Genomic DNA, 26,160 nt, shown 5'->3' on the forward strand with positions numbered 1-26,160 from the left:
GCTTCTTAAAATAAACGCTTTCCTTGGTTCTCAGGACGCTGCATTCACGGCTAACCACAAGCCTGTTCCAGCACAACCGTTTAGAGAAAATCTTGTTCATAAAACCATAAAAATTGCACAGCCGAAACACAATCTCCCCAAAACAGTATGCCCAACGATTTTTCTTAGCGTCTCGTGTTCGTCCGGTTTTTCTTTTCTCTCGCCAGTCATTGGCCCAACCGTGTCACGTGAGAAGGGAGCTAGCGCTACGATATCAAATCAACGTGCGGTGACTGGTGCGTTCGAGACACTTAAATAATAAATACAAAAATATAAATCAATACAAAACATTTAAGTGAACAGGTGGAAGGTGAAATAACAAAAGGTGAAAAAGAACGTGGCGTAAAAGAATACGTGATTTAACGAAAGCGTGAAACTTGGAAATGAAACGCAAACAAGTGGGCAAATTCTTTTGCGCTACACACTCCCCCCTCTATGTCGAGGCACTCCCGTGCAGACTTATGGGGAATAGCGCTGAGTGGGACGGCGATTTACGCGAAGGCGACTGGCAATTCCGTTGTCATCGCGAGAGTTCGGTGCCTGCGCATTTTCTTCGTTTTCGGTGATATGGGTCCAGGTCACCACTTGTGTCGTGGGGTCTCCCGTAGGTGGCAATGTCCGGACTTCCTCTTCCACGGTTGGTCGCCCCTCCGTCTTGTCCGCCCCTTCACCTTGAATTTGTTTGAGGCGATTATAATGGACGACTTTTCGGTGTCCTTCTTCGTCCTCGATCTCATACGTCACGGCTGACTTGATGTCCACCACTTTGTACGGGCCTTTGAACGGAAGGTGGAATTTCCTCGCCATCCCTGGCTTCACCGCGGGGTCTGACACTCGCATTATAGGCGGCGACCACCGCCGACAGCGCCTCATCCCAGCACCGTTCATCGCGCTGTACGTAATTCCGTATCATGGAGAGTATTGTTCGGTTGTTGCGTTCGCACGCACCGTTTCCTTGAGGATGATACGCGGTCGTCCGGGTCTTTCGGCAGCCCATCAACCGTGCTAGCTCTTTAAATAAAATAGATTCAAAGTTTGCACCTTGATCGGAATGGATTACGTCCGGGACGCCGTGTACCGTAAACCAACGATGAAACATTGTCCCGGCTACGTCTTCTGCCCTTTGCGTCCTGAGTGGCCATGCGCGCACGTATTTAGTGAATATGTCGCATGCAACCAATACGTATTGATTACCACTGGAGGTCGCCGGAAGTGGCCCCATTATGTCCACCTCGACCCGCTCCATTGTTTGCATCTCCCCGGAAGGAACCAACGGAGCGCGGGGCCTTGCTGTAAACTTCTTACTTCTTTGGCAGTGGCGACAGGAACGGACATATGCCTCAACATCGGTCCTCCAACCGGGCCAGAAGTGTCTTTCTTCGATCTTCGAACAGGTTTTTGCCATCCCGAGATGGCCACCGCCGAGTGGTGCGTCGTGCAAAACGGACATAATCGTTTCTCTGGTGGTCTGTGGAGTGATAAGGCGGTACACACACGCGCCCGGTTGATGTAAGGAGTCACTCGTTTGATACAACAAGTTGTTTTGAACGATTAACCGCCCGAATTGCCCCCAAAGGTGTTTGGTCATCGTCGAGGCAGACCTAACAGTTCGGTAAGGTGGTCTCTTGCCAAGGTTTAACCACCTAAAAGCCGGGGAAATTTCGGGGTCGTCGTGTTGGGCTTTACTTATTTCCTCGTATGGCAGTCCAATGGAGCGACGCAAGTCTAAGGAATAAACTTTTTCTGTACCGTTGCGACGACTGTTTGTGCCGTAGGAAGTGTTGACCGGAAATGGCATCGCTTCTTCCTCTTCATTGGTCAAGCGGCTTAGTGCATCGGCGTTGCCGTGTTTTTTTCCCGGGCGATGAATCAGTGTGAAGTCGTACTCTGCGAGGCGTTCAAACCAACGCGCACACTGGCCATACATCTCCCGCGACTTCCACAACCACCGGAGTGACGAATGATCAGTCCGCAGGAGAAAGTGCCTGCCAAGCAAATAACACCTATACAATTTAACGGCGTATACTACAGCTAACAATTCTTTTCGCGTAGTGGAATAATTGCGCTCAGCTTTCGATAGCGATTTGCTGCCATAGGCGATCACATGTTCTTTGCCATCTACTACCTGGGACAACACACATCCCACCGCGTTATTGGAAGCGTCGGTATCTAATACAAAAGTCGCTGAAAAGTCCGGGTGCTGTAGAATAGGTGCTTGTGTAAGGCGTCGCCTTAGTTCGTCGAATGCATCTTGTTGCTCTTCCCCCCATTTGAATGTTCGACCCTTTTCTGTAAGCTTGTGTAACGGACCAGCCACCCGAGCATAATCTTTGATAAATCTGCGATAATAAGAAGTAAGGCCAACGAATTGTCGAATGTGTTTAACACTCCTCGGGGTAGGCCAGGAACTTACAGCATCTATTTTGCCGGGATCGCAAGACACTCCTTTATCGGAAATCACATGCCCCAAAAAACTTACTTGCGATTGAAACAAATTGCACTTGGTCGGTTTCAACGTGAGACCCGCCTCTACTAACCGATCGAGTACTCTACTTAAACGATCCATGTGCTCTTCAAAGGTAGTGGCATACACTATAATATCGTCGAGGTATGCCAAAGCGCCGCGCCATTCCATCCCGTTTAGAACTAGCCGCATTAATCTCTGAAAACTAGCCGCGGCATTGCACAGTCCCATGGGCATAACATTAAACTCGTAAAGTCCCATGTGCGAAGAAAAAGCGGTTTTCTCTCGGCAGTCATTCCGCATTGGAATCTGCCAATAGCCTGACTTAAGATCAAGAGTTGAGAAAAACTTCGCATGAGCCATTTCGTCTAAACTATCGTCCACCCTTGGTATCGGATAGCTACACTTTTTCGTAAGAATGTTGATTTGCCGGTAATCCACACAAAACCTCGTCTCATCAGACTTTTTCCGAACCAGAACGACGGGACTTGACCACGGCGATTGCGAAGGGCGCACCAAACCCTGTTGCTCCATCTCCCCGACAATTTCCTCCACTTTCCTTTTGTTTCCTGGGGCCATCCGTCGTGGCGGTTGTCGGACCGGTGCATGATCACCTGTATCTATCGCGTGTTCGGCCAAGTGGGTCCGACCGAGATCCCCTGCCTCTGTGCAAAACGCGGCTTGTTTCCTAGAAATTAATTCTTCGACACGTTTTTTCTGAGCGGACGTCAGTCCCTCATTAATTGAAACGGAATCTATAATCCTACCCGCTCCTGAGCGGCCGGCCTTTGGGGTTCGTTGCGCTGTTGTCGTGATCGAAGCAATATATTCACTGTTGATGCATCCTCTGTCTTCGCACTCACAACCTGGCGGTGGAAAGGATTCCACTGCAACACAGTTGTCGTCAGACGAACATGTGATGTTGCCGGAGGTCAGTATCGGAGTCAGGCGAGCAACATGCGAATCTGCAAGCAACCTCACCGGGTCGTCGGACAAATTTGCTAAAAATACCGGAACAGTTGCTTGCGAAGTTATAGTTACATAAGTTCCGCCGAGTAAACTATTTCGGAGTGTGAAGTCAAGGTTTTTCTCAACAAGAACTTGCATCGCACTAGGGACATTTTCTGGGGGATTCCTTATGAATGAACCAACAACGCATACCTCTGAAAACGGTGGGATCGTCACATCTTCTTTTAGACGTACATCTGTGCGTTTACAGTGGAAGGGAGAAGAAAGTAGAGCCGCGGAACCCGATCCAACGTAGAACAACATTTTTTTGTAACAGAGTTGGCAACCGTTGCTCTGAATGAAGTCCAGGCCTAAAATGCATTCTTCTTGAATGTAGCGTGTCACGCACATTCTTTGCGATAAGCGTAACCCGCAAATCCTTACGTCAACATCGACAGCGCCGTCCATCAAAATAACTTCTCCGGAAGCGTTGACATACTTTGTTTCCAACGGTAAGGGTTGTAACACCCCATTAGGCGTAGCTTTAAGTGACTTATATACGCGACGGTTTAATACGCTTATTGTCGCGCCGGTGTCTACTAAAGCACACACGATCCGATCTCCCAACAATATGTTCAGGTAGGGATTTTGTTTGTTCGTCTTGGCTATTCCTTGCACGGTAACCCGCGACTTACTTGGTGTCGGCCTTTGCTGGGCGGTGTTCACCACCTGCGATGGGGATTGTTGACTTGATGGTCTAAAAGGTGTAGATTTAATCGTCCTATCGCCGCCGCGTGGTCGACAACAATTTCTTGCCACATGGCCACGTACCCCACAGTTGTAGCAAGCGCTTGTAGACTTACTTGGGCGCAACCTTGGTGGTCCGGGTCGCTGGAGAACGTCGAAATCACGGCGCATGGCATCGAGCTCGTTACGAAAGCTATCAATAGATCGCTGCACATTCGAATTAAGCTCGACCAAAGTGTTTTGGAGTTCGACCAACTCAGGATTTCGGGTTGAACTTATCGATGTAACGGGAAGAGAGCCGTGTGACACATCGGACTCGACGACCATTTTAGCACAAACACTGAAATCCCGCTGTGGACACTTTTGTCTAACTGAGTCCACTAGTTGGTGGTCCTTGAGACCCCGCAATAAAGCGAGAAGCATCACCTCATTTTTAATGGCGGCGTCGGCTGCCCTCGGGTACGCACGGGCGGCTAAAGCTTCTATGGCATACACGAAAGTTCTACCGTCTTCTTGTGGCCCTTGGATTCGGTTGACCAACTGGATTCTTAGCGCGCATTGGCCAGTGGCGTTTACTCCGACTGCTTTGGCTTTAGTAACTATCTCTTCAAATTGCATTTCGTACAGATTATCGGCCCCGTTTTGAATATCCCATATAAAGTCTTTGTCAACATTTGTTAAGAAAAGGTGCTTCTTAACCTCTTCGGTAGCCTTTATGCTGGCGCAATAAGAATTAAAAACTTGTAAAAATGAGTTAAAATTGTCTCCGTTTCTAAAATGCGGGGGAGTCATGCCGATGTTAAAAGCCATCTTCCGGATCAAGAAAAAATATGACGAACCTTGGTCCTTTCTCGTGTGACAGGAACTCTTCTTCTGTGGTTGCAGCGTCCTAGCGTGCTCGCCAATTTCGTGTTACGCTTCTTAAAATAAACGCTTTCCTTGGTTCTCAGGACGCTGCATTCACGGCTAACCACAAGCCTGTTCCAGCACAACCGTTTAGAGAAAATCTTGTTCATAAAACCATAAAAATTGCACAGCCGAAACACAATCTCCCCAAAACAGTCTGCCCAACGATTTTTCTTAGCGTCTCGTGTTCGTCCGGTTTTTCTTTTCTCTCGCCAGTCATTGGCCCAACCGTGTCACGTGAGAAGGGAGCTAGCGCTACGATATCAAATCAACGTGCGGTGACTGGTGCGTTCGAGACACTTAAATAATAAATACAAAAATATAAATCAATACAAAACATTTAAGTGAACAGTTGGAAGGTGAAATAACAAAAGGTGAAAAAGAACGTGGCGTAAAAGAATACGTGATTTAACGAAAGCGTGAAACTTGGAAATGAAACGCAAACAAGTGGGCAAATTCTTTTGCGCTACACACACTGGCAAAATTAAGGAACCAATCTTACATCACAAATATTTTCACTATAACTTGACATGGTCTATCTTCGACTTCATCCATTCACGCAGCTGAAAGAATTCCACCCCATGTGCTTTAACATGCCTTGTGTAAGAGAATGAACTTTCAAGTTTTAAATCAGGTCATTATAAAAAAGGCGGACTTTGCGCCCAGTTGAAGAACTAATATATTTTTTACAATTTACGAACGTATTTGCGCACCAAGGTAGAAAGATTGGTAAATATTTGCCATAGTTCATAGAAGTAAATTGATTTGCAAAGGCGAAATGAAGAATTGTGCTTTATTATTAAAAATCAATTTAAAATATATGCCTGGCAGCTTCAGTAACAAATTGCTTGCTGGACTGCTTGTGCAACGTAGCAAATACAATTGTGTAGCGAAAAAGACAGCTTTGCTGGGCAGGAAATTTGCTGTTATTGAGGAAGATTGAGGACCATTGATGTTTGTCTTGGTCTCATCGGATTTTTTCCCACCATGTTTCTGTGGCAAACTTTCAATAGCATTTCACGTGACTGAGAGTTGTTCGGTTTGCCTGATACAACAGACTGAACTTATTCACATTTACACTAACGTTAGCACAATTATTGTTAGTAACGAAACTTTGTATATATTTTGCACACATTATGCATGATATTTAGCAAATTCTTGGTCTGAATAAAATGTCAAAAAGTACAGGAATCAGTCTGTGGAATTCGGTGACCGGCGGAACTGTCTTGCGAATCAATATAATATATTCATGGAACACCAAAAGTAGTGAATCAACGCCAGTATAGGATCTTTTTTGTTTTCAAAAGAAATTTTAATTTTGCTTTTTGGCATTTTCATTGTCTGTGTAACAAGAAAAGCAACAAAAAAACAAAAACCACAACAAAACCCATCAGTAAGTCCACTTTCGGGATCGCCAAGACAAAAATAGGCGATAAAAACGTTAAAAGTTTTTCTGCGAGTAGTCGTAGTCGCACAGGTAAGCAAGAAATGCCGATAGATAAACCCAAGGTGTTAGTAGACTATGGCAAAAAACGGGGAAGGAGCAAGGACAGTAACGTAGTCATGAGATAAGGCGATAACGCACACAAAATACAAAACAGTGAAGGATATAAAAGGCGATAAGTGTGTGGAAAGTCCTTGCAGCAGCAAAGACATTTTATCTGAGAGCATCGACAATGCGGATCTAAACGTCGTTAAGTGAGTGAGTTGTTTGCGGTTTTACACCATTGTATGGGAATGCTCGGTGTGACAGATCTCGTTTGTCGGAATTTAATACGCTGAATAGCTAACTGTATTTTGTTTGTGACAGTAAAAGATCGCCATAGCGGTTAAACTGTTGGTTTGTTATTTTAATTTACATAGTTGTGATCATTTATACGACGTCCGCATACAGCATAGTACATAGGAAGGTAACCAGTCACTTGTTGAAAATATTGCGTGATTGCAGTGAATCAAAATGATGTTTGTCTCTAATTTTATGAATTTGAAATGCAACCAAATACAATCGAGTTTGAATATAATCGAATTAGAATGGAATCTAATAGAATGGTAAGAAAGAACCAAAGCGTTACATTATAAAGTGGCGGTCACGTGATCAGCGACAGAACAAATTCACGTCTTCCTTCCATTCGAATTTTTTTGTAGAATCTTTCTATTCCAAGGCTACAAACTCATCGCCTATAGGGAATAAGTTTAGTGTGAATATGGCTGACAGATGTGCGTGTATTTATATTGTGAAGAATATCACTAACTGAACCAACCACATCCTCACAAGTTGAATTCACTTGTTCTCACTTTACACAATGACACTTATTATATTTTATTTATTTCCGAATTCCCTTGTGTGTAGATTTCATCTTCCCTAGTTTTGATCTGCAACTATAAACAACATTGGTCTGTTGTACGCTTGATTGTTTTTAAAATAAAAACTTTAACCGCTTTGTGCCCTCAATGTCACATTTGTTAAGGTAATGGTGGAAGGTCTGGAAATTCTGATGCAAATCTGAATTCTTCGAAGAGGTTTTATTTAGAAAGGTTGTAATAAATTAAACAAGACTTGAAAACCAAGTTTATTTGTGTCTCTGCGTTGTATATTTCAATTAAATATCCACTCGTCGTAAAACAAAATTTGTTACAAGGCGAAATAATTTATCACCAAATATAATTCGCGTTTCGGCGAAACTTCTCCCTAAAATGCAATCTTTCTCTCAACCACTGTTCGCATCTAATTGAAGCTGAGTCCGACAAGCAGCTTTTCCGTTTTTTCCTTTCTTTGAAAACGAGAGAATCGAATGTAAACGTACTAATCCTGACCAAGTAATTCGCTGCTCGTGCATCTTAACTCCATTAAACCGAATAAAACCGAGCACCAGGTTCACTACAGGGCGCGAACAGGACGAAATTTATCAGTTATAAGAACGAGGGACTCCGGACGCAACATGTTAATCACAAATGTACAAATAAAAATACTGAAAATAAATCAACTGGTAAAGTGGTTTTAGAAATGACCTAAATGAAAAAAACCTAATTGTATTTTGCAGGTAATTGTCTCATGGTCATTATAGCATGGCATTTATGTTGGAAACTACGTAAAACTCAGTCACGTCGTAAATATATAAACGGAATGAAACTGGTTCGAAACTCGTCATGGATCCATTTGTAACGACTGACGGAGTTCTGTTTATACTTTTTACTTGCATTTAAGTTTGGTAAAAAGGCAAAGACATTTCGGATGCACTTGTACTGTTGAAGATCAATATCGCAGAGGAATGTTTAACGAAAATTTTGCGACCAACCGCAAACCTCTAACACCTAACCTACGCGTTTCGTGCTGCTTAGAAAACATTACGTGACAATATTCTTGGCGTGCTTGTCGAAGTCTGCTTGAAGTTCCGCATTAGTTTCCCCCCACACAGAACCAACGCGTTTGTTGCAGCTTAGAAAACATTACGTCACCACACTCTGGGCGTGCTGGTTCTGCTTGAAATTCCGCTTTAGTTTCTGCCACACACAAGGACCTACGCGTTTCTTGCAGTTTAGAAAACATTACGTCACTAAATTCTGGGCGTGCTGGTCGGACATTCTGGGCGTGCTAGTTCTGCCTGAAGTTCCGCATTGATTTCTGCCACACACATGGAAATAGTCAGGTGATTTTTGTGTTCTTGGTTAAGTTTATTCAACATTTCAGTCAAAAATGAATAGCAAGAGTCGGGAAATGACAAATCGCTCCCACCCACAACATAACGGTAAGTTGATTCAACTAATTATTTTCAACTGTTGTAAACTATACAACCAGAAGTCGTACAAAACAATCCTGATAGCTAACATCAGAGTAAAATAGTACAAAAGTAAACGTCAACAAACGTTATAAAAAGCAAACATTCAACTAAGTCAGTTTGATAACCAGTTTTGGTGATCACCATGAACAACTGCGATGACCTAAGTAAACTCCTGAAAAACATAACATTGGGTGTAAAGACATCGTTTCTTCGAAAATGCGTGAAGGCTAAGGTACTATTACCATCAAATAGTAGAAAAGGCATTGATTTCGATCTGTTGCTTGTCCAACAGTCAAGAGGCATTGAAAAACAGATAAGAAAATTAAATCAGAACGGAATTAGCAAATGTACGTGGAGAAAGATCTCTCTGCACGACAAACAAATACTTCTTGCGCGTAAACATCACGTATGGACCAAGTACAATTGGAAATTTTGGTGGCTTCATCAAAAACAAACCAAACTGAGAAAGTCGTTTTGCGCTGTCGGATGTGACAACAAGAACCGTTCCAAAGCAAGAAACAAGAAATCAAGGCAGAGATATTGCACACGTAAAACGAACTGCAAGTCCAAAGCAGCTTGCAATGACGCTGAAAATAACATACTTGACAAATCCAGCCATCCGTTAGACCTTAACGCGAAACTTCTCCTATCGGGTGGCTTGAATTTTGTACCAACCCCTGGATGGAGCAACAAGACCAAGGATTTAGAATGGCTAAATCTACAAAGACACATCAGAAACGTGGAATGGTCTAATGTGTTCCAAGATAAGTCCGCAGACAAAAACCACCTAAAATTACCAAACAAACTGAAAATACCGAAATACTCACGACCCACCAAAGACCAGTTGGACGAAGAAACAATCGTCTACACAGAGCTCATAAGCTCGAAACTTCGTAATTTGGACCAACACGTTAGGGATTCATACAAATACAAAAACAACCTCTCTGTTCCCCTACGCCGCAGTTTACAACAACTGCAAAGGTTAGTTAGAAATAAGAGCATAGTTATTTGCAAGTCTGACAAAGACGGAAAAATTATTGTGATTGACTATAAGGATTACAACACTGTTATGGAAGCTCAGTTTGCAACATTTAAGAAATTAAATATGGACAAAATGGCTTTCCGCAAGCACTGCACGACGATCCACACCAAATGTGATCAGTACCTCAAGCAACTCCACGCTAATGCGGTTCTATCAGAAGAACTTCTGTTACATGTTGCAGGGATTAAAGTGTGTGGAAACAACTACCACCATGTATCCGGCCCAAGTGCAAAGTTTTTTGCGAACACAGATGCGGCGTACGCTTACCCTTTGTTTAAAACACACAAGCTGACGAAGGCACAGCTTAAGTCTGCCACGATTTTTGACATTCCGGTCCGACTCGTACAAGCAGCGGGGAATACCTGTACGTCTCGCGTCACAGCAATGCTGGAATATATACTGCAACCCATCGCAGTCAACTATTGTAAGTCCCTAGTCAATGAACACTGCAGAGACAGTGCCCATTACGTACAAGAGGTTCTTGATTGGAAAAGTGAAAACACCCACAGAGCACAACAACTAAAGTCAAGGCTGTACATAACAGCTGCAGACGTTGTTGCACTTTATCCGAATCTACCTCGGACTCTGATCAAAGACGCCCTCAAGGAAGCACTGTATGAACAATCACGTTTCAATGACGAAGGCAGAAGGCAGTTGGCAGACCTCATTAGCTATACCATGGAAAACATCATCACGGTGCATGGAGGTACGTTTTATACGCAAGTTAAAGGAATAATTACTGGAGATAACCACTCAGTATCCGTAGCCAACATTGCCCTACACTATGCAATAAAACCCCTGGCAAAGTCGTTGAAACACTCAGAATTGTTTAAAAGGTATATAGACGATATAATTTGGATAGCAGGTGGAAAAGCTGTCAACCGCAGCATTCAATCATCTGTTGGGAGAGCACTGGCCAAACATAATTTAAAATTAACTTTTCGCACCATTTGTACTGCGGATGCCGGAGAAGAATTGGAGTTCTTAGATGTGAAGCATGTTACAAGCACAAACCATCCATTCGGGTTTGTTATAAAAGACTTCACGAAAGCAACAGCAGCACACCGGAAGTTCCTCCACGGTGCCTCTCACCACCCCTTGTGGGTCTACAGTGCGATCGTAAAGGGTGAGGCTATCAGACTTCGCAGGACAAATGAACGAGAACAGGATTTCCACGACAGCCTACAAAAATTGCAACGTAAATGTGTTCAATCACACTTCCCCCAAAACGTTGTCAGACTGGGTATAACGAAGGCATTGCAGTGGATAGAAGATGACAGCAACTCAACCATCCGCACTGCACACAAAAAGGACGATCCCTGCGTGTGGGCCACGGGGTTTCCTAAACTCATTAAGCTCACAGAAAAAGAAAGATCACTCAAGCATAGTGCAATGGTCGCCTACAAAAGACCACCGACACTATCTTGTATACTAACCAACTACAAACGTATTGCACTTTCTGAAGATCACACTACTGTTCGAGGTAGTTCTGGCCCTTGTGGACATTGCAGTTTATGTGGTTGCCACGGAAAAGGGAAAGACATGGTTCCAGCTATGTCCTATATCTCCCTCCAGACCAGCACAACAAACCTCCAACAAAAGTTGACTAGCCAGAATTATGGCATATACGTAGCAGTGTGCACGCTGTGTGAAAGCAAATACGTGGGCCAAACTAAAAATAGTTTCGCCGTTAGGTGGCGTGGCCACAGAGCAAATTGGAGGAGCTTTTCCATTGCCAAAGGGGATGACAACGTAGCTCTGCTAAAGCACTACGCAACCCAGCACAAGTCCACTTTTGCAAATCAACCGAACATGGCGGATTGTTTTTATGTAATTTTTGTGGAACAACCACATTTTCGGGATTTAGACATGTGCGAGGCAAAGTGGTTTCACCTTACAGGTGCCACCATTAACATACAAAAAATGATATTGCCTAGGGTGCGTTGATGTGTTTTCTTAAAAATCGTTCTCTCTTTTTTATTGCTTTTAATCGTTTTAATGGCTACATGTTTTTTCGTGTTTTTCGTGTGTGTTTTTAAGGTGGTTTTACGCCGTTCGACTTATCGCCGCGTTCCTTATCTCCACCCGCGTCTGATGCGGTTTCTCCACAGTGTACGCAAATCTCTTACCTTCTCATGCAAGGCGGGTAACTCAGTGTTTTGCCTTCGCACAGTAGCATTGCAAGAGGTCGAAGTTGTTGTTGTTTTTTATCACTAGCCCTTTCTCTAATGTTGCTGTTTTTCAGACGTTTTTATATCATTTAATGTGTTTACTGAAGGAACTGAAGATGCCCATTGGGCGAAATATATATTCCTGATTTATAAGCCAGGCTGATCCTGTATAAAAAGCTACTGCTTTTTTTAGTATTATAAAATAAGTTGCAGTGATCGCTAGGCCTGCATCTGCAGTTTTGGGTAGATCCCAATATTTCAATTTTTGAAGTCAAAACATTCAATTGATTTGTTTTGTGCATGTTATCCAAACCTAACAACAGTTTATGAGGAACCACAAGTACCAGAAGAAAACAATGATTTTTCAAAGTTACGTTCAGAACTTAAGAGAATGAAGACTTTGCTGGTGGTGTTGGTTGTGATTGTACTGATATTTATTGGCACGACACTCGCCATGGTAAGTTTGTTATCTGATTTTACTTTGTCTGTTGACGATAAAGACGGGATATTTCCATATTACTGCGTGCTGGTTGGCGGCCAAGAATCTCTTGGTTAGAGAGTAAGATTTGGAAATGAAAACCACGCAACAATAAACATTTCACATGATAAGCAATGTGGAGCCAATAATATGAATTTGTGTATAAGCTGCAGACAGATGGCCACTGTTTCGACCTAAAAGGTCTCATCAGTGCAGCTGGTGTGACTATCAGACGACTTTGCTGACCAAACGGCCAAGCAAAGACTTCCACTTTGTGGTGACTATACAGTCACCGTCATCCGTTGGGCACCAAACTAGGTGCAACCTCACGGAGCAAACAAGGTGGAAACACTACGGCCAAGCAAACTCAACCAATAGCCAGAAAATGGAAATCCAGATTTTTCTGTGAAAAAACGGTGGACAAGACAACGAAGTCGCGCAAACTCATTTGGGCCACGGTCTTCCCTAATATTCTAAGACTATCACCCAAGGAAATGCATCTTCAGAACAATGCAACTATTGTTTACAGAAGAGGACGAACTATATCACAGCAACTGTGTAAATACAAACACATAGCGCATGAAACAAAACATTCAGAGAGTGGCCAATCTGCTCCTTGTGGTCATTGCGATTTGTGTGGCCACTATGGCCCACACGAGTCAATGGTAGAAACATCCAACGTTCTGTGCACCCCCACAGGTACAATCAAGTTACATCAGCGGCCAACCTGTCGCGACTTCGGTATTTACGTGGCGTCATGTAAAGAATGTGGGGCTCAGTACGTTGGTCAGACAAAAAACCGCTTCTCCACACGATGGAATATGCACAGATCCACGTGCAATAAGTTTCAATGCCCAGCGGATAATGACGCCACAGCATTAGGCAACCACTTCAAAACAAAGCATACTCATCTTTTCCACCAGAAACCCTCATTATCACGCTGTTACATTCGTGCACAAACCGTCTGCAGAGAATTTGGATGTATATGAGGATATGTGGTTGCATAGGACACGGGCACAGATCAACGTGCAGAGTATGATCACACTTGTATGCAAATAGTATATTTGCAATGTGCCTTGTTTGTTTTCAATTGCTCTTGTTGTTTTGCTGTAGCGTTTTATGTCGTCACGATTGCGTGAAACTGCCAACAATCATTGTGCGCCTAAAGGTTCAAAAGTTCGAACCTCTTGTTCCCTTCTTTGTGGTGTTTTTCCTCTTTACGGTTTGTTGCATTTTTGGCGTCGCGTATCGTGTGACGTATACATTCAGATGTTGGACTTGCTCGCGAGATTTGTCAGGTTTTGTGCGACATAATTTTTGTTGGAATTATACTGGCAGCCAGTTACTAGTTCTTTTCTTACATATCCAGGTTTTTATTTGCATTCTTTAATTTTTTAATTTTTTAATATTTTTTAATTTTTATTTAGGTACTTTCCTTTATGTGGCATACCTTCGCTTCTACTTAGTTATTTTACGTTGTTTTGTTCACTTTGCAGAAACTGATGATGCCCTTTTCAGGGCGAAATATATTTTTCTGATAAAAATAAAAACATCTTTCAAAGAGCTGTCTAACAGATTGATTTAAAAAGGTTTTATACTCAGCTACCACAGATACGGTATCGATCGACAGCCTACCAGGGTGGCTTGGTTCATCGATCCTGTGTTGTTTATTGTTTTTTCATTAACTTTACAAAAGATACTACATTGCAAAAAAAAACATTCTAATCCATTATATCGTCTATTTTATAACAAGACCTGATATAACAGTTTGCAAAAATAACGGAACCTTTGGTAAATTGTCTAAATATCATGTGGTGACAATATGTTCAATGGCATCGCAGCCAGGGCATGCCATCGAACTTAATGACGCGATACGATAGGGTCCTGCGCAGAGTGTCGATCCTGCAATGTGTTATCATGTGCTGCTTGAAACAAATTTCATGGTGCTTTATTGCGATCGTAAAATCATTTGCGAATTTAAAGGCGACTTCGATAGAAACAAGTTGCCAAGAAGTTGTCGCGATGTTCTTAAACATGGAAACACCAGTGACACCTACACTATATTTCCATTTTCTAACAACCTTGGCGGATCTTTGCAAGTATTTTGTGACCAAACAAGAGACGGTGGTGACTGGATGGTAAGGATGTGCAAGGATTTTATGATTACCAATAGTGATGTTCCTAGTTCCAAATTATCCGACCCGGCCGAATCCGGATAGCTTTCAATCAAATCCGGCCGAATAATTTGGATCCGGCAGTTTGTTAACACCGATTCGTGTATTTTATCGGTATGGCAAAAATGTTTAATTGCCAAACAGAATGCTATGTTAAGGTTAGTTTATCATGAGTGGAACAAAAAAAACGTGGGCATTTATTAATATGATATAACACGCAACAAAAATACTTAATAACAAACAACAGAAAAATCGGAAGTCGGCGTGTATCACAGACTGGGTCCCAAAAACGGGCAAACATTTCGCAAATTACTCGTTTTGGGACAAAAAAGCTCTCTCAACTATCCGGTAAAATTAACTGTATTATCCGGCCGGGTGTGGGTATTAAAAATTGGTCAATATCCGGCCTGGTCCAGGTACCCGGATCCGGATCCGGATCCGGCGCAAGACATCACCAATTACCAACATAAATTAGTGCAAAAAGGTCGCGAAGGACCGAGTGTCACTGTGGAAAATATTCCGTCCTTTTGTCAAAGTTATTGAATCAAGTACCTACGTTACTGTGATTTCACAGAAAAATCATCATCTTTTGTAGGATTTGGCCTGGACAACATTTATCACCAAGTGACAACACGCATATAAGAAATTTCCTTTTCAAACCCTACACGATGGGTGTGTTTGAAACAACGCTAGATGTCGCTCATGAGTAGAAATGGTTCGCATCAGATGTCGGTGTTTGACGCCAACCACATCGTCCCACTGTGCGGTGAACTTTCACCTAAATCTCCTTCCCTTTTTCTCTACAGACACAGTAGGTGATACGCTAGATGTCGCTCATGAGTAGAAATGGTTCGCATCAGATGTCGGTGTTTGACGCCAACCACATCGTCCCACTGTGCGGTGAACTTTCACCTAAATCTCCTTCCCTTTTTCTCTACAGACAAAGTAGGTGATACGCTAGATGTCGCTCATGAGCAGAAACGGTTCGCATCTGATGTCGGTGTTTGACGCCAACCACATCGTCCCACTGTGCGGTGAACTTTCACCTAAATCTCCTTCCCTTTTTCTCTACAGACAAAGTAGGTGATACGCTAGATGTCGCTCATGAGCAGAAACGGTTCGCATCTGATGTCGGTGTTTGACGCCAACCACATCGTCCCATTGTGCGGTGAACTTTCACCTGAATCTCCTTCCCTTCTTCTCTCCAGGCACAGTAGGTAATTGTCCTAGTACTTTTCATCGGTGTTAGGTTTCTCCAGTTTCAGTTTTAGTTTCCCCAATTCGATTCACCAGTGACACGATATGTCATTTGCAACAAATAGAACTGTGGTTCAGAAGTTGGATCCTTTGCTGTACATCAAAAGAACAATATGAACAAGTGCACTGAAGCGTGACGAAACGTGGAATAGTGATGGAAAAGCTATTCAATATTTACAAACTGATGCATTAGATATTGCTTAGTAATCAGTCACGTGTTTCCTGGGATTTTTTGTGCATAAATTTCCGCAAACTTTACTGAAAATAACTGTGTGTTGTAACAAATATCCACATCCCAAGATGTCGCGCAGATGTTGGATGATTTTGTTCAAGTTACCAAGTTAAGATGGGAAACTGCTTTGAAACTACTTTCATTGTTTGGTTGAAACCACTCGTACCTGATCGAACGCTCACGTAGCGACAAACATTAATGTTTGCCATCATTCGTGCCATTGTCCCGTCATAAAGGCGACTTGTTGTTTGTTCTGTTGCCAGGTTCGTTTACCATGTAATAAATGTTCTCCATCTGGTAGAACATCGAACCTTCGCCATCCTGATGTTAAAGATGGACCACATATTTAATTTTTGCCTTTTTCTATTGAATTCAAATGTCAGCAAATGCTTCCCTACACAAGCTTTATGTTGTCAGTATACAATATTATTAAGTTTTAACAAAACAATTAATTTGTTTTATGAATGGAAAAGTCTCACATCTGCATAAAAGTATTTCTACAAAACTTTGTGATATTCCATTGCGTGAATGTGAAAGTTTTGAGACGTTGACTTTAGGTTTGGTGCATTAATGATTCCTACACGATTACTGCTTGCTTTGTCACAATTTGGACACCTGATATCTCCAACAAGTGTTGTAGTTGAAATAGGTTAAACAGAGAAAGTCGTGTGTGAAATTCCATCGAAGTTGAACGAAGTAAGCGGTTGGTCAACGTTGATGTCAGTCGTCAATCTGACAAGATCAAAACTAACTTTAAACGAGAACAAATGATCTGAAAGTTTTTTGGAAAAACTGGGGAAATTGATTTTTTGAAAGTTTTAGCTTGTCTGGTTTGTGCGAAACAAACACGAAAAGAAAAATGTAATTGTGAACAAGGGTTTAAAATATCAGAGCATTTCAATCTGTCGCATCGCTGCAGAAGTTAATGTTTGACGTGAATCGTAGCTGGCTACCTGTACGACTAACTTTTCCATCAAACTCTCTCTCCAGAATAAGCAGGGTGTTCACTGACGCGTGGCGTGCTTGGTTGAATGTTGTTCATCGAAGGTTTGTTGTTGCGAAAGCAAGGAATTGGTAATTATTGTCATAAATGTATACAAACTTAATTTTCTTGATTAGACACTCTTTTGTAAAAGACTGACTTTTGTATTACAAAAAGTACTGATGAAGCGAGGAGAACTCGCGAAAGCTAGTGTACTTTTAGTAATACGAAAGTCAGTCTTTTACAAAAGAGTGCCTAATCAAGAGAATTTGGCTTGTATCCATATAAAGACTGATACGGCACGTTTAAGAATATCATAAATGTGTCACGTTTAAAGACATCTACATGCTTGGAGATTGTTTCAGGATGTCAGTAAATGTTTGAATTGCCAGCGGAAACTTTTATTATTAACAAATTCAAAGCTTCGGCTGAATAAATAAGTTCTGCCAGTAAAGCTTTGAATTTATTCAATATTATGCCTGGTAGAGTCAGCAACAAATTCAAACATTCATTGTTGCAAAATTCGGTTTTATTGTTTGATTAATTAAGCCTACATTTAAATGTTGTATGTTTGACATCTTGCAATGAAACCTGCTGGTTTAGGAAATAAGATTTATTATAGTGAAGGATATTATTTGAAGTATGGTCGAAAGTGAATTGAACTTGGATCAAGTAATGTTGAAAACCTGACATAGCCCAGTAAAAAGTTATGCATTGAAATTAAGCGGGCGAATACAAGTCATTACGATCATGTATTGACCAAACGTGTTTTCATTCCGGAAAAGGTAATTGTAAATACACAAACCTATCTTCTATGATTAAATTTCATTTATCACTGTCGCCCAAAGCAAAGCTTTTCTGTATTTGTGTGCGCAACAATGTTGCTTTTTAATTGGTTAGTATAACAATTTTAAACCTTTTTCACAACTTTGTCCGCTTTTGAAACATTTGTATCATGACAAACATTTATTCCATTTTGTTTCAGAAAAAATTAAAATCGAATCAAATCTTTGCAGCCAAACATGCCATTTTCACCACTTCAACAACAAGGTAGCGTAAAATCAAATCTTGCGAGCTCTTTAATAAAGACGTGTTAAATCAGTAAATATAAACGACCAATGTGGCCGGTCGAATCCCATTACCCCCAACCTGTCAAGTGCAATCGGCTGCGATCCAACGGTAGATGGTAATACACCGTAAGGAAATCACCATTATATGGGCGACTGTTTATCGGTGGCCATTACATTTGGCCTTTTGCATGTAATACCTTCCATGTGTAAAAATTATATTTGCATATTTTGAATATATTTTCTTTTCTGAGTTCTATGGCCTTCAGACACACTCACAAACCAGTTCAATGTGATTAAATTTCACTTGCTCTATTCAACACTAAAACATTCATATATTAAACAAGCTGGGAGTTCAAGAGATGTGGATGATCTCTCACAAATGTTACATGTTCTACCAACGACCAGCCAACATGACGTAGTTGATGTTCCGGGGACATCTTCACAACGTGTAGTGGTAACTTACAATGTAGAGATTGCAATTAGAAAATACAATTTTACCACAATGTTATATTGCGTTATTCTGCTCAGTCATCACAAACGACGGATGACTCATCACAACATAGCTCCAGCCAGGAATCGAGTGATACAGATGAAGAAGTGAATCAAACTGCTTCTAAATATGTAAAAAAACCAGAACAAATGTTGGAAGTGTTACCAACGACCAGCCAACATAACGTAGTTGATCTTCCAGGGACATCTGGAGAACGTGAAATTGTAAGTGAGGTTTTTGACCAAGCCTGCTGTAATTTGCAGGGACTGCTTGGCGAAATAGAATGACTAAATGATGTTTTTAATCCGGATAAACTGGAATGTTTTGTTTTTATAAATTGGATTGACTGAGTTTAGTGTAACTTATTGACAGAAGTGCTTTGTAATATCAGCAACGCAAAAATACAACCAACGGCTTATTTTTACTAATGCAACCAGTTTGAAATTTTGCACCGCAACATGTGCAGAAACACCAAGCAACGTTCATTTTGGAGAAACACAAGCTTTTCTTTATGCGTACTTTACCAGTGAAATACTTTATAAAATTGTCCGCCAAACACAGATGATGATTTTTCTACACTAAACCACAACATGTGCAGAATATCCAAGGAGAAGGCCCTGTTCTTGGCGACCAAAACATCCACACAACTGGGCCAGTCTATACCGGACCAGTTTTGATGGTCAAACAAAAAGTCAAAGTTGTTCAACATACAACACCACAACAGGTCAACGTTGTTCAACGTACTACACCGCAACCGCCCAACTTACAATCAGAAATACTGGAAAAATGTGAGTTAACATTGATAGAAAAATGAGTTGTCTGCGTTTAAACTTCAGGTGTTGTAGCTTCCAGTATAAAAGCAATAATTAGAAATAGCGACGATTCGGTTTTGTTCTGTATGTTGATGTAGCGTTTTTAGTTGAAAAATATCATGCAGGTCACAGAAATTCTCCTAACTTTTATTATAGTTTTGCTAAAAGATTACGACTTCAGGCTTTATTTGAACGCTTGAGAAACTTTAAACTTCAAATCACGTCACACCAATTGTTGGCTCAACGTGAAAGTTGGACTAAATTTGTCAACACTTTCTCAATAAAACCTACACAATACAATTCAAGGTTACGGGTTATGGCATATAATAATAATGACTAATCCTTAACAACACTTTTTTTCAACTAATATCGCAATATCATAAAAGTTTGTTGAGTAGAAATTGATTGGTCTGTAAATCCAGTGTTAAACGTTCATCGTCAGACTGCGATTAACTTTACTTCGGTGTTAAAGGAACGTTTTCCATACATCTTACATTACAAGTTGTACACTGTCAACACCATGGGACAGTATGCAAACAATGTTACATATGTACACAGTACGCTAGTCAACAGTCTGTTTGAACTAAAGTTGCCAACGCTTCAAGGTCTGAACTAATAGCAAATCCAACCCAAACTGCGATTTTGAGCAAGGTTTGTCAACCCTAACTTGGTAAACGTCTAGGTTAACTAGCACTCAATATATGATAGAAACGATATGATAGAAAACATACCATTAAAACAAAATTTGTGTTTCGAATGACGAATGACCAATCAGTTTGTCTAAAATCTACGACGTTACCAAATTTACAGCGGTTATCATGGAGAAAGTCCAAGCACACAATTAAGTGGTGAGTGACGCCAGACGTCACATCCTCACGCGTACAGGCGAAATAGCGTCGAAAGAACACGTCTGTCTGCTTGTCAGGAGGTGTCGACTTCCACAATCGTTGTACTTCACGCTGCGCAATTTTGAAGTCTGTCTGGAGCGTGTATTTGCATCTAAATGTTTTTTTTATACAAATGATTTTGAACATGTTTCATCCTTCTCAGATGAAACCTGTCTGCGGTTTTATGAATCTGAGTCAGAAAAACTACACCTGAAAGTTAAATAAATTTATGAGTTTGTCTGTAACAAAAATTATAACAAAATTACGATTGGTCAAATAATTAGATATCGTAAAGTGGAACATAAAGTTTTCACTGTTCGATATATGCGTTTAAATATGTACAAAAAGTACAAAAGCACTGTTTGTTGTGAACTGGAACATCCCAGTTTGTCTGTTATAGGGCCTATGTGGATTTGCACATTCAACATTTTTATATCAAGTTGCATCACAATAAAATCACATAGTCACATTATTAAGAAACAGCCTTATGTCAAGTCATTTGTATGACCAACTGATGCACAACAACATGCCAAGAATCTTTAAATTACTGTGGCGATGTTTATTGAGCCCCTGTCACAAATGTATTATAGATCGACCTAATGCGATAGTCTATGGCCTAATTCCCATGCGACGATATCTGGCAACCACCGGACGTTTACTGTGCGTATCAAATCTTTTGTTTCGAACGGCCGCTTCGCACCCTCATTTCTTTTGTTTTCGTCCCGAATGTGCCAGTTTTATCGCGTCGCCCGTTACTTGCTGCAGCCACCATTGTTGATACTGCTGGGAAAAAAGTTAACGCTTTGACCCCAGTCATTGTTACCCAAACGATATAAGTAGCACTCTGTTTTCTAAAACAATTCATTTTAGTACAAACCCGCGCTGGTAAAAGTTTACACGTAAAAGCATTTAGCGTATGTGTAGTTACAAAAGTGTAGTTCAGTGTATTGGTTAAATTTATAACCGTGTTACTACGTCTGTAAGTAATCGTATTTTGTGTGTTGCATTCTATTTGAATAAGACAATAAAGGTGCAGGAAAAGGTTTATTGCTGATCAGGGTACAAGTGCGTTGCTGTTAAGGAACTTCCAATAGTCAGACCCATCTTTTGCGTAACCGTTAAAACGGAACGTGACATCTGGGGGCTCGTCCGGGATCTGACTTGAAAACGCGAAGTTGAACACCAACCCTTGTAAGATCGGCAATGGAGTCTGGAGATCGGTTGGGAAGACAATTAGGGCTCGCTGACGAAGGTTTGCTCCAATACGTCAATGAGCAGATGAAGAAGGAAGAGGAACGTGAGGAGCGAAGATTAAATCGCGAGCACGAAAGGCATATGGAAGAGGTGCGACGTGACGCCGAGCAGAGGAAACTCGAGGCCGAGCAGAGGAAACTTCACGCCGAGCAGAGGAAACTTGAAGCCGAAAGGGAAGAGCGGCAACAAATCCGCGCGATGGAGCACGAACTGGCGGTAAAGAAGCTTGAGTTCGAAGATAGGCAAGGCCGTGAAGAGACTACAAGCACGTCTTCAACATGCAGCAACACTGGTGCAGGCAAGTGTCCAGAGCTTCCCAAATTTGTGGATGATGTGGATGACATGGACGGATATTTGCTGCGATTTGAGAGATACGCGGAGAACAGCGGCTGGGAAAGGAATCAATGGGCGCCATGGCTTAGTGCACTGCTGACTGGAAAAGCGATGGGAGTGTATTCTCGACTCTCGGCAGACGAAGCCAGAGACTACGAGGTGTTGAAACGGGCGTTGCGGGAGCGGTATGGATTACGCGAAGATGGATACCGCAACAGGTTCAACAATGAAACCCAGCAACAAGGCGAAACGGTTTCCCAGTATTTTGTTAGGTTCGAAAGTTATTTGGACAGTTGGGTAGAAATGGCCGGCATCGAAAAGACCTACAAAGGACTCAAGGAACTGTTTCTTCGCGAGAAGTTCCACAAAGACAGTTACCGAGAGCTATCACTATACATGAGACAACATTCGACGAACGATTTAAAAGAATTTGCTGAGAAAGCCGATAGGTTTCTCGGCCCATTGAAAAAGACGATCAGCGGTCATAGCTCGAGCTGCTGTTTACTTTTCCAATTGTGAAAGGCCGGTCCAACGGGGCGTTAATCATCGCTTGTCAGGCCCTACTGACCGCAGGTGCTTTAACTGTAACGGACATGGACATATTGCAAGAGATTGTAACGAGAGAACAACCGGAGCGGTGCCACGTCGTCTCACAGACAGACCAGCAAACGCTTTGGTGATTCAGGTACGGAACCAAAACTTAAAGGCGACAATGGGTAGAGTAGGACAGAGACCGGTCGAAGCGATCCGCGACACAGGATGTACATCGGTAGTGGTTCGTAGGACATTAGTATCGGATGACCAACTGACGGGAGAGGTACAATACGTCCAGGGTTTCAAGGGGAAGGCTGAACCTGCACCGGTAGCAGTCATCACGGTAGACACACCTTATTACTCAGGTACGGTGGAGGCTATTTGTGTTACCGACCTGAACGTCGATCTTATTATTGGCAACATCCCTGGAGCCAGAGGTTGGGACTCACCAGATCCAAACTGGAGTTGCACGCCCGTTAAAACTTGTGCAGTTGTCACGCGATCAAAGACACATGAGCGAAGTTGTATAAAACCCTTAAGAATACCTGGCTGCAAAGGGTTTGACATTGTTAATCGGGAGTCCTTTCTAAGGACGCATCTTTAGATAAGTTCCGGGACAAATCAGGTTTAAAATCTCGAGGCAACGGCCATGTGAAGTTTGTTCGAAAGGGAAACCTTCTGTACAGAGAGTTCTGGAATCCTAAATTCAACTATGGAAAGCCATTTCAGCAGCTGATGGTTCCCATGGCTTATCGATGCAAGATAATGGGAGTGGCTCATGACTCCATTATGGGTGGTCATATGGGTATAAAGAAAACGCTGGACCGCATTCTTGGGAATTTTTACTGGCCTGGTATAAGGGGAGATGTTCAACGTTTCTGCAAGTCTTGCGATGTCTGCCAGAAAACGATCAGCAAGGGAAGAATTGCAAAAGCCCCACTTCAAAGAATGCCGTTAATCGATGAGCCATTTAAAAGAGTCGCAGTGGATTTGGTCGGCCCAATTCAGCCTCCAAGCGAAGGTGGCCATCGCTATTTACTGACTCTGGTCGACTACGCCACACGATATCCTGAAGCGGTGCCATTGAAGAACATCACAACCGAAGATGTGGCTGAAGCGCTGGTGGATATTTACAGTAGGGTGGGCATTCCGTGCGAGGTGCTATCCGACCAGGGGACCCAATTCATCTCCAGCTGCATGAAGGAAGTCGAAAGGCTGTTAAAGGTGCGCCACCTAAACACTACCCCATACTCTCCACAATGCAACGGGTTAGTTGAAAAGTTTAATGGCACGTTAAAGACAATGTTGAGACGGCTTTGCAACGAGCAGCCGAAGCAATGGAATCGTTACGTAAACCCCTTACTTTTCGCCTATCGTGAAGTACCCCATGAATCTACTGGGTTTGCGCCGTTTGAACTTCTATACGGCCGGACGGTCAGGGGACCGCTTCACATCCTCAAGGACATGTTCACCAACGAGGCAGCGGATCCAGAAACTATGTGCAGCTACCAATATGTCTTTGAGCTCCGAGAGAGACTGGAAAAGACTATGCAGGTCGCCAAAGAAGCAAGTGAGAGGGCACAGACCAGGTACAAGAAGAATTTTGACCGCAAGACAAGAAGACGGGCTCTCAAAGAAGGTGACCAGGTTCTGATTCTACTCCCCACCGACAGCAACAAGTTGCTTATGCAATGGAAGGGGCCGTTCAAAGTCGAGGGGAAGGTTGGAAGCAATGACTACCGTGTGAATGTCAAAGGTAATACCAAGCTTTACCATATTAACTTACTGAAGAAATACGTCCAAAGAGAGTCAGAACAGAACATCGGATCAACGACGGGCGACGCACTGGTAATGAGAGCTTTGTGTCATGAGATACCCGACTCAGTGGACGACGACGAATTGCTTGAGTTGAACTTGGGAACTCACCACGAAACAACCGATGACTTGGCCGTGAGTGATTCCCTTGCCGAGATTCAGAAGCAAGAAGTCATGAGGATTGTCAAAGCGCATGTAGGGGTATTTTCCGAAAGGCCCGGGTGCATGAACTTGGTTGAACACAACGTTCGACTTACCAGCGACAAGCCGATACGTTCGAAGCCCTATACAGTGCCCTTTAACGTACGCGAGTCATTGCGAAAGGATATTCGCGAAATGTTAGACACAGGGGTAATAAGACCTTCAACGTCATCATATGCGTCACCGGTGGTTATAGTTCGAAAGATAGATGGTACAAACCGGATTTGCATAGATTATCGAAGACTTAACAAGGTAACGGTGTTCGATCCTGAACCGATGACGACGGCCCAGGATGTTTTCCACGACCTTAGAAACGACAAGTACTTTTCGACAATTGATTTGACTAAGGGATACTGGCAGGTGAAAGTCGCAGATTCCGACGTACACAAGACAGCTTTTGTGACACCGGATGGATGCTACGAATTTTGCAAGATGCCATTTGGGATGAAAAACTCCGGTGCAACCTTTGTACGGGGGATGCGAAAACTGTTGAAAGGTATGAAGAACGTAGAGCATTACATCGACGACGTCATTGTACACACGAAAACATGGGAGGAACACCTTACGACACTGGAAGAATTGTTTAGGCGACTGGCCCAAGCCCACATAACTGCACGACCCACCAAATGTCTCCTGGGGGCCAGTGATGTTAATTTTCTTGGGCATCATATCGGAAACAATGTCATTGGCTTGCATCAGGACAACGTAGGGAAAATAAAAGGGGCACCGAGACCAAGAACTAAAACAGAGGTTCGATCATTTTTGGGTTTAACCGGCTACTATCGGGACTACATTCCAAATTATGCCTCTATCGCCGTGCCTCTAACTGACCTTACCAGAAAGGGTCATCCGGACACCGTTAATTGGGGAGATGAACAACAAACGGCTTTTGATAGCCTTAAAACAGTATTGTCGAGTAGGCCCATTTTACACCTACCGGACACTGCACGGGAATTTGTTTTACGGACTGACGCCTCATGTGAGGGTATTGGGGCTGTTCTGCTCCAAATGCACAATGGACAATACTTTCCAATAAGTTATGAGAGTAAAAGGCTGTCGAATGCAGAACGACGATACTCGACCATCGAGCGCGAATGCCTAGCAGTTGTATGGGGTGTCAAAAAATGTATGGTATACTTGTACGGAAGAAAATTTGTCTTACAGACAGACCATCAACCTTTATCGTTTTTGCATAACGCCAGGTTTGACAATGACAGAATCATGCGCTGGGCGATGTACCTTCAAAACTTTGACATTCGCTGCGAATATATTAAAGGATGCGAAAATGTTGGGGCTGACTATCTCAGCCGAATGTAATTGCCTTATTGTCGCCACATTTGTGTTTGTTTGCCGAAAATTTTTCAAAAGAAAAATTTCTTTTTAAAAACGGGGTTATGTCACAAATGTGTTATAGATCGACCTAATGCGATAGTCTATGGCCTAATTCCCATGCGACGATATCTCGCAACCACCGGACGTTTACTGTGCGTATCAAATCTTTTGTTTCGAACGGCCGCTTCGCACCCTCATTTCTTTTGTTTTCGT

General features: G+C 42.4%; 1 protein-coding gene and 1 pseudogene across 1 annotated transcript; one reads left to right on the forward strand and one right to left on the reverse strand.

The window, feature by feature from the left end:
* Window positions 1-498: 498 nt before the first annotated feature.
* Window positions 499-5,008, reverse strand: LOC145906428 (uncharacterized). Its single transcript, XM_082993845.1, has 3 exons — window positions 1,314-5,008; window positions 988-1,050; window positions 499-931 (listed from the first exon to the last, which is right to left on the reverse strand). The coding sequence occupies exons 1-3, from the start codon at window positions 5,006-5,008 to the stop codon at window positions 499-501; spliced, it is 4,191 nt and encodes a 1,396-aa protein (XP_082849971.1).
* Window positions 5,009-21,900: 16,892 nt separating this feature from the next.
* LOC145906581 (uncharacterized) lies at window positions 21,901-25,932 on the forward strand (annotated as a pseudogene).
* Window positions 25,933-26,160: the final 228 nt, after the last annotated feature.

This window comes from Ascidia mentula, chromosome 6 (assembly GCF_947561715.1).
Source record: "Ascidia mentula chromosome 6, kaAscMent1.1, whole genome shotgun sequence".
Classification (NCBI taxonomy): Eukaryota; Metazoa; Chordata; class Ascidiacea; order Phlebobranchia; family Ascidiidae; genus Ascidia; species Ascidia mentula.

Coding starts and splice junctions, on each gene's coding strand:
- LOC145906428 (XM_082993845.1), bottom strand. CDS start 5,008: ATGGCTTTTAACATCGGCATGACTCCCCCGCATTTTAGAAACGGAGAC. Junction 1,051..1,313: donor ACAGCAAGGCCCCGCGCTCC/GTTGGTTCCTTC, acceptor TTTTATTTAAAG/AGCTAGCACGGTTGATGGGC. Junction 932..987: donor GTATCATCCTCAAGGAAACG/GTGCGTGCGAAC, acceptor AATTACGTACAG/CGCGATGAACGGTGCTGGGA.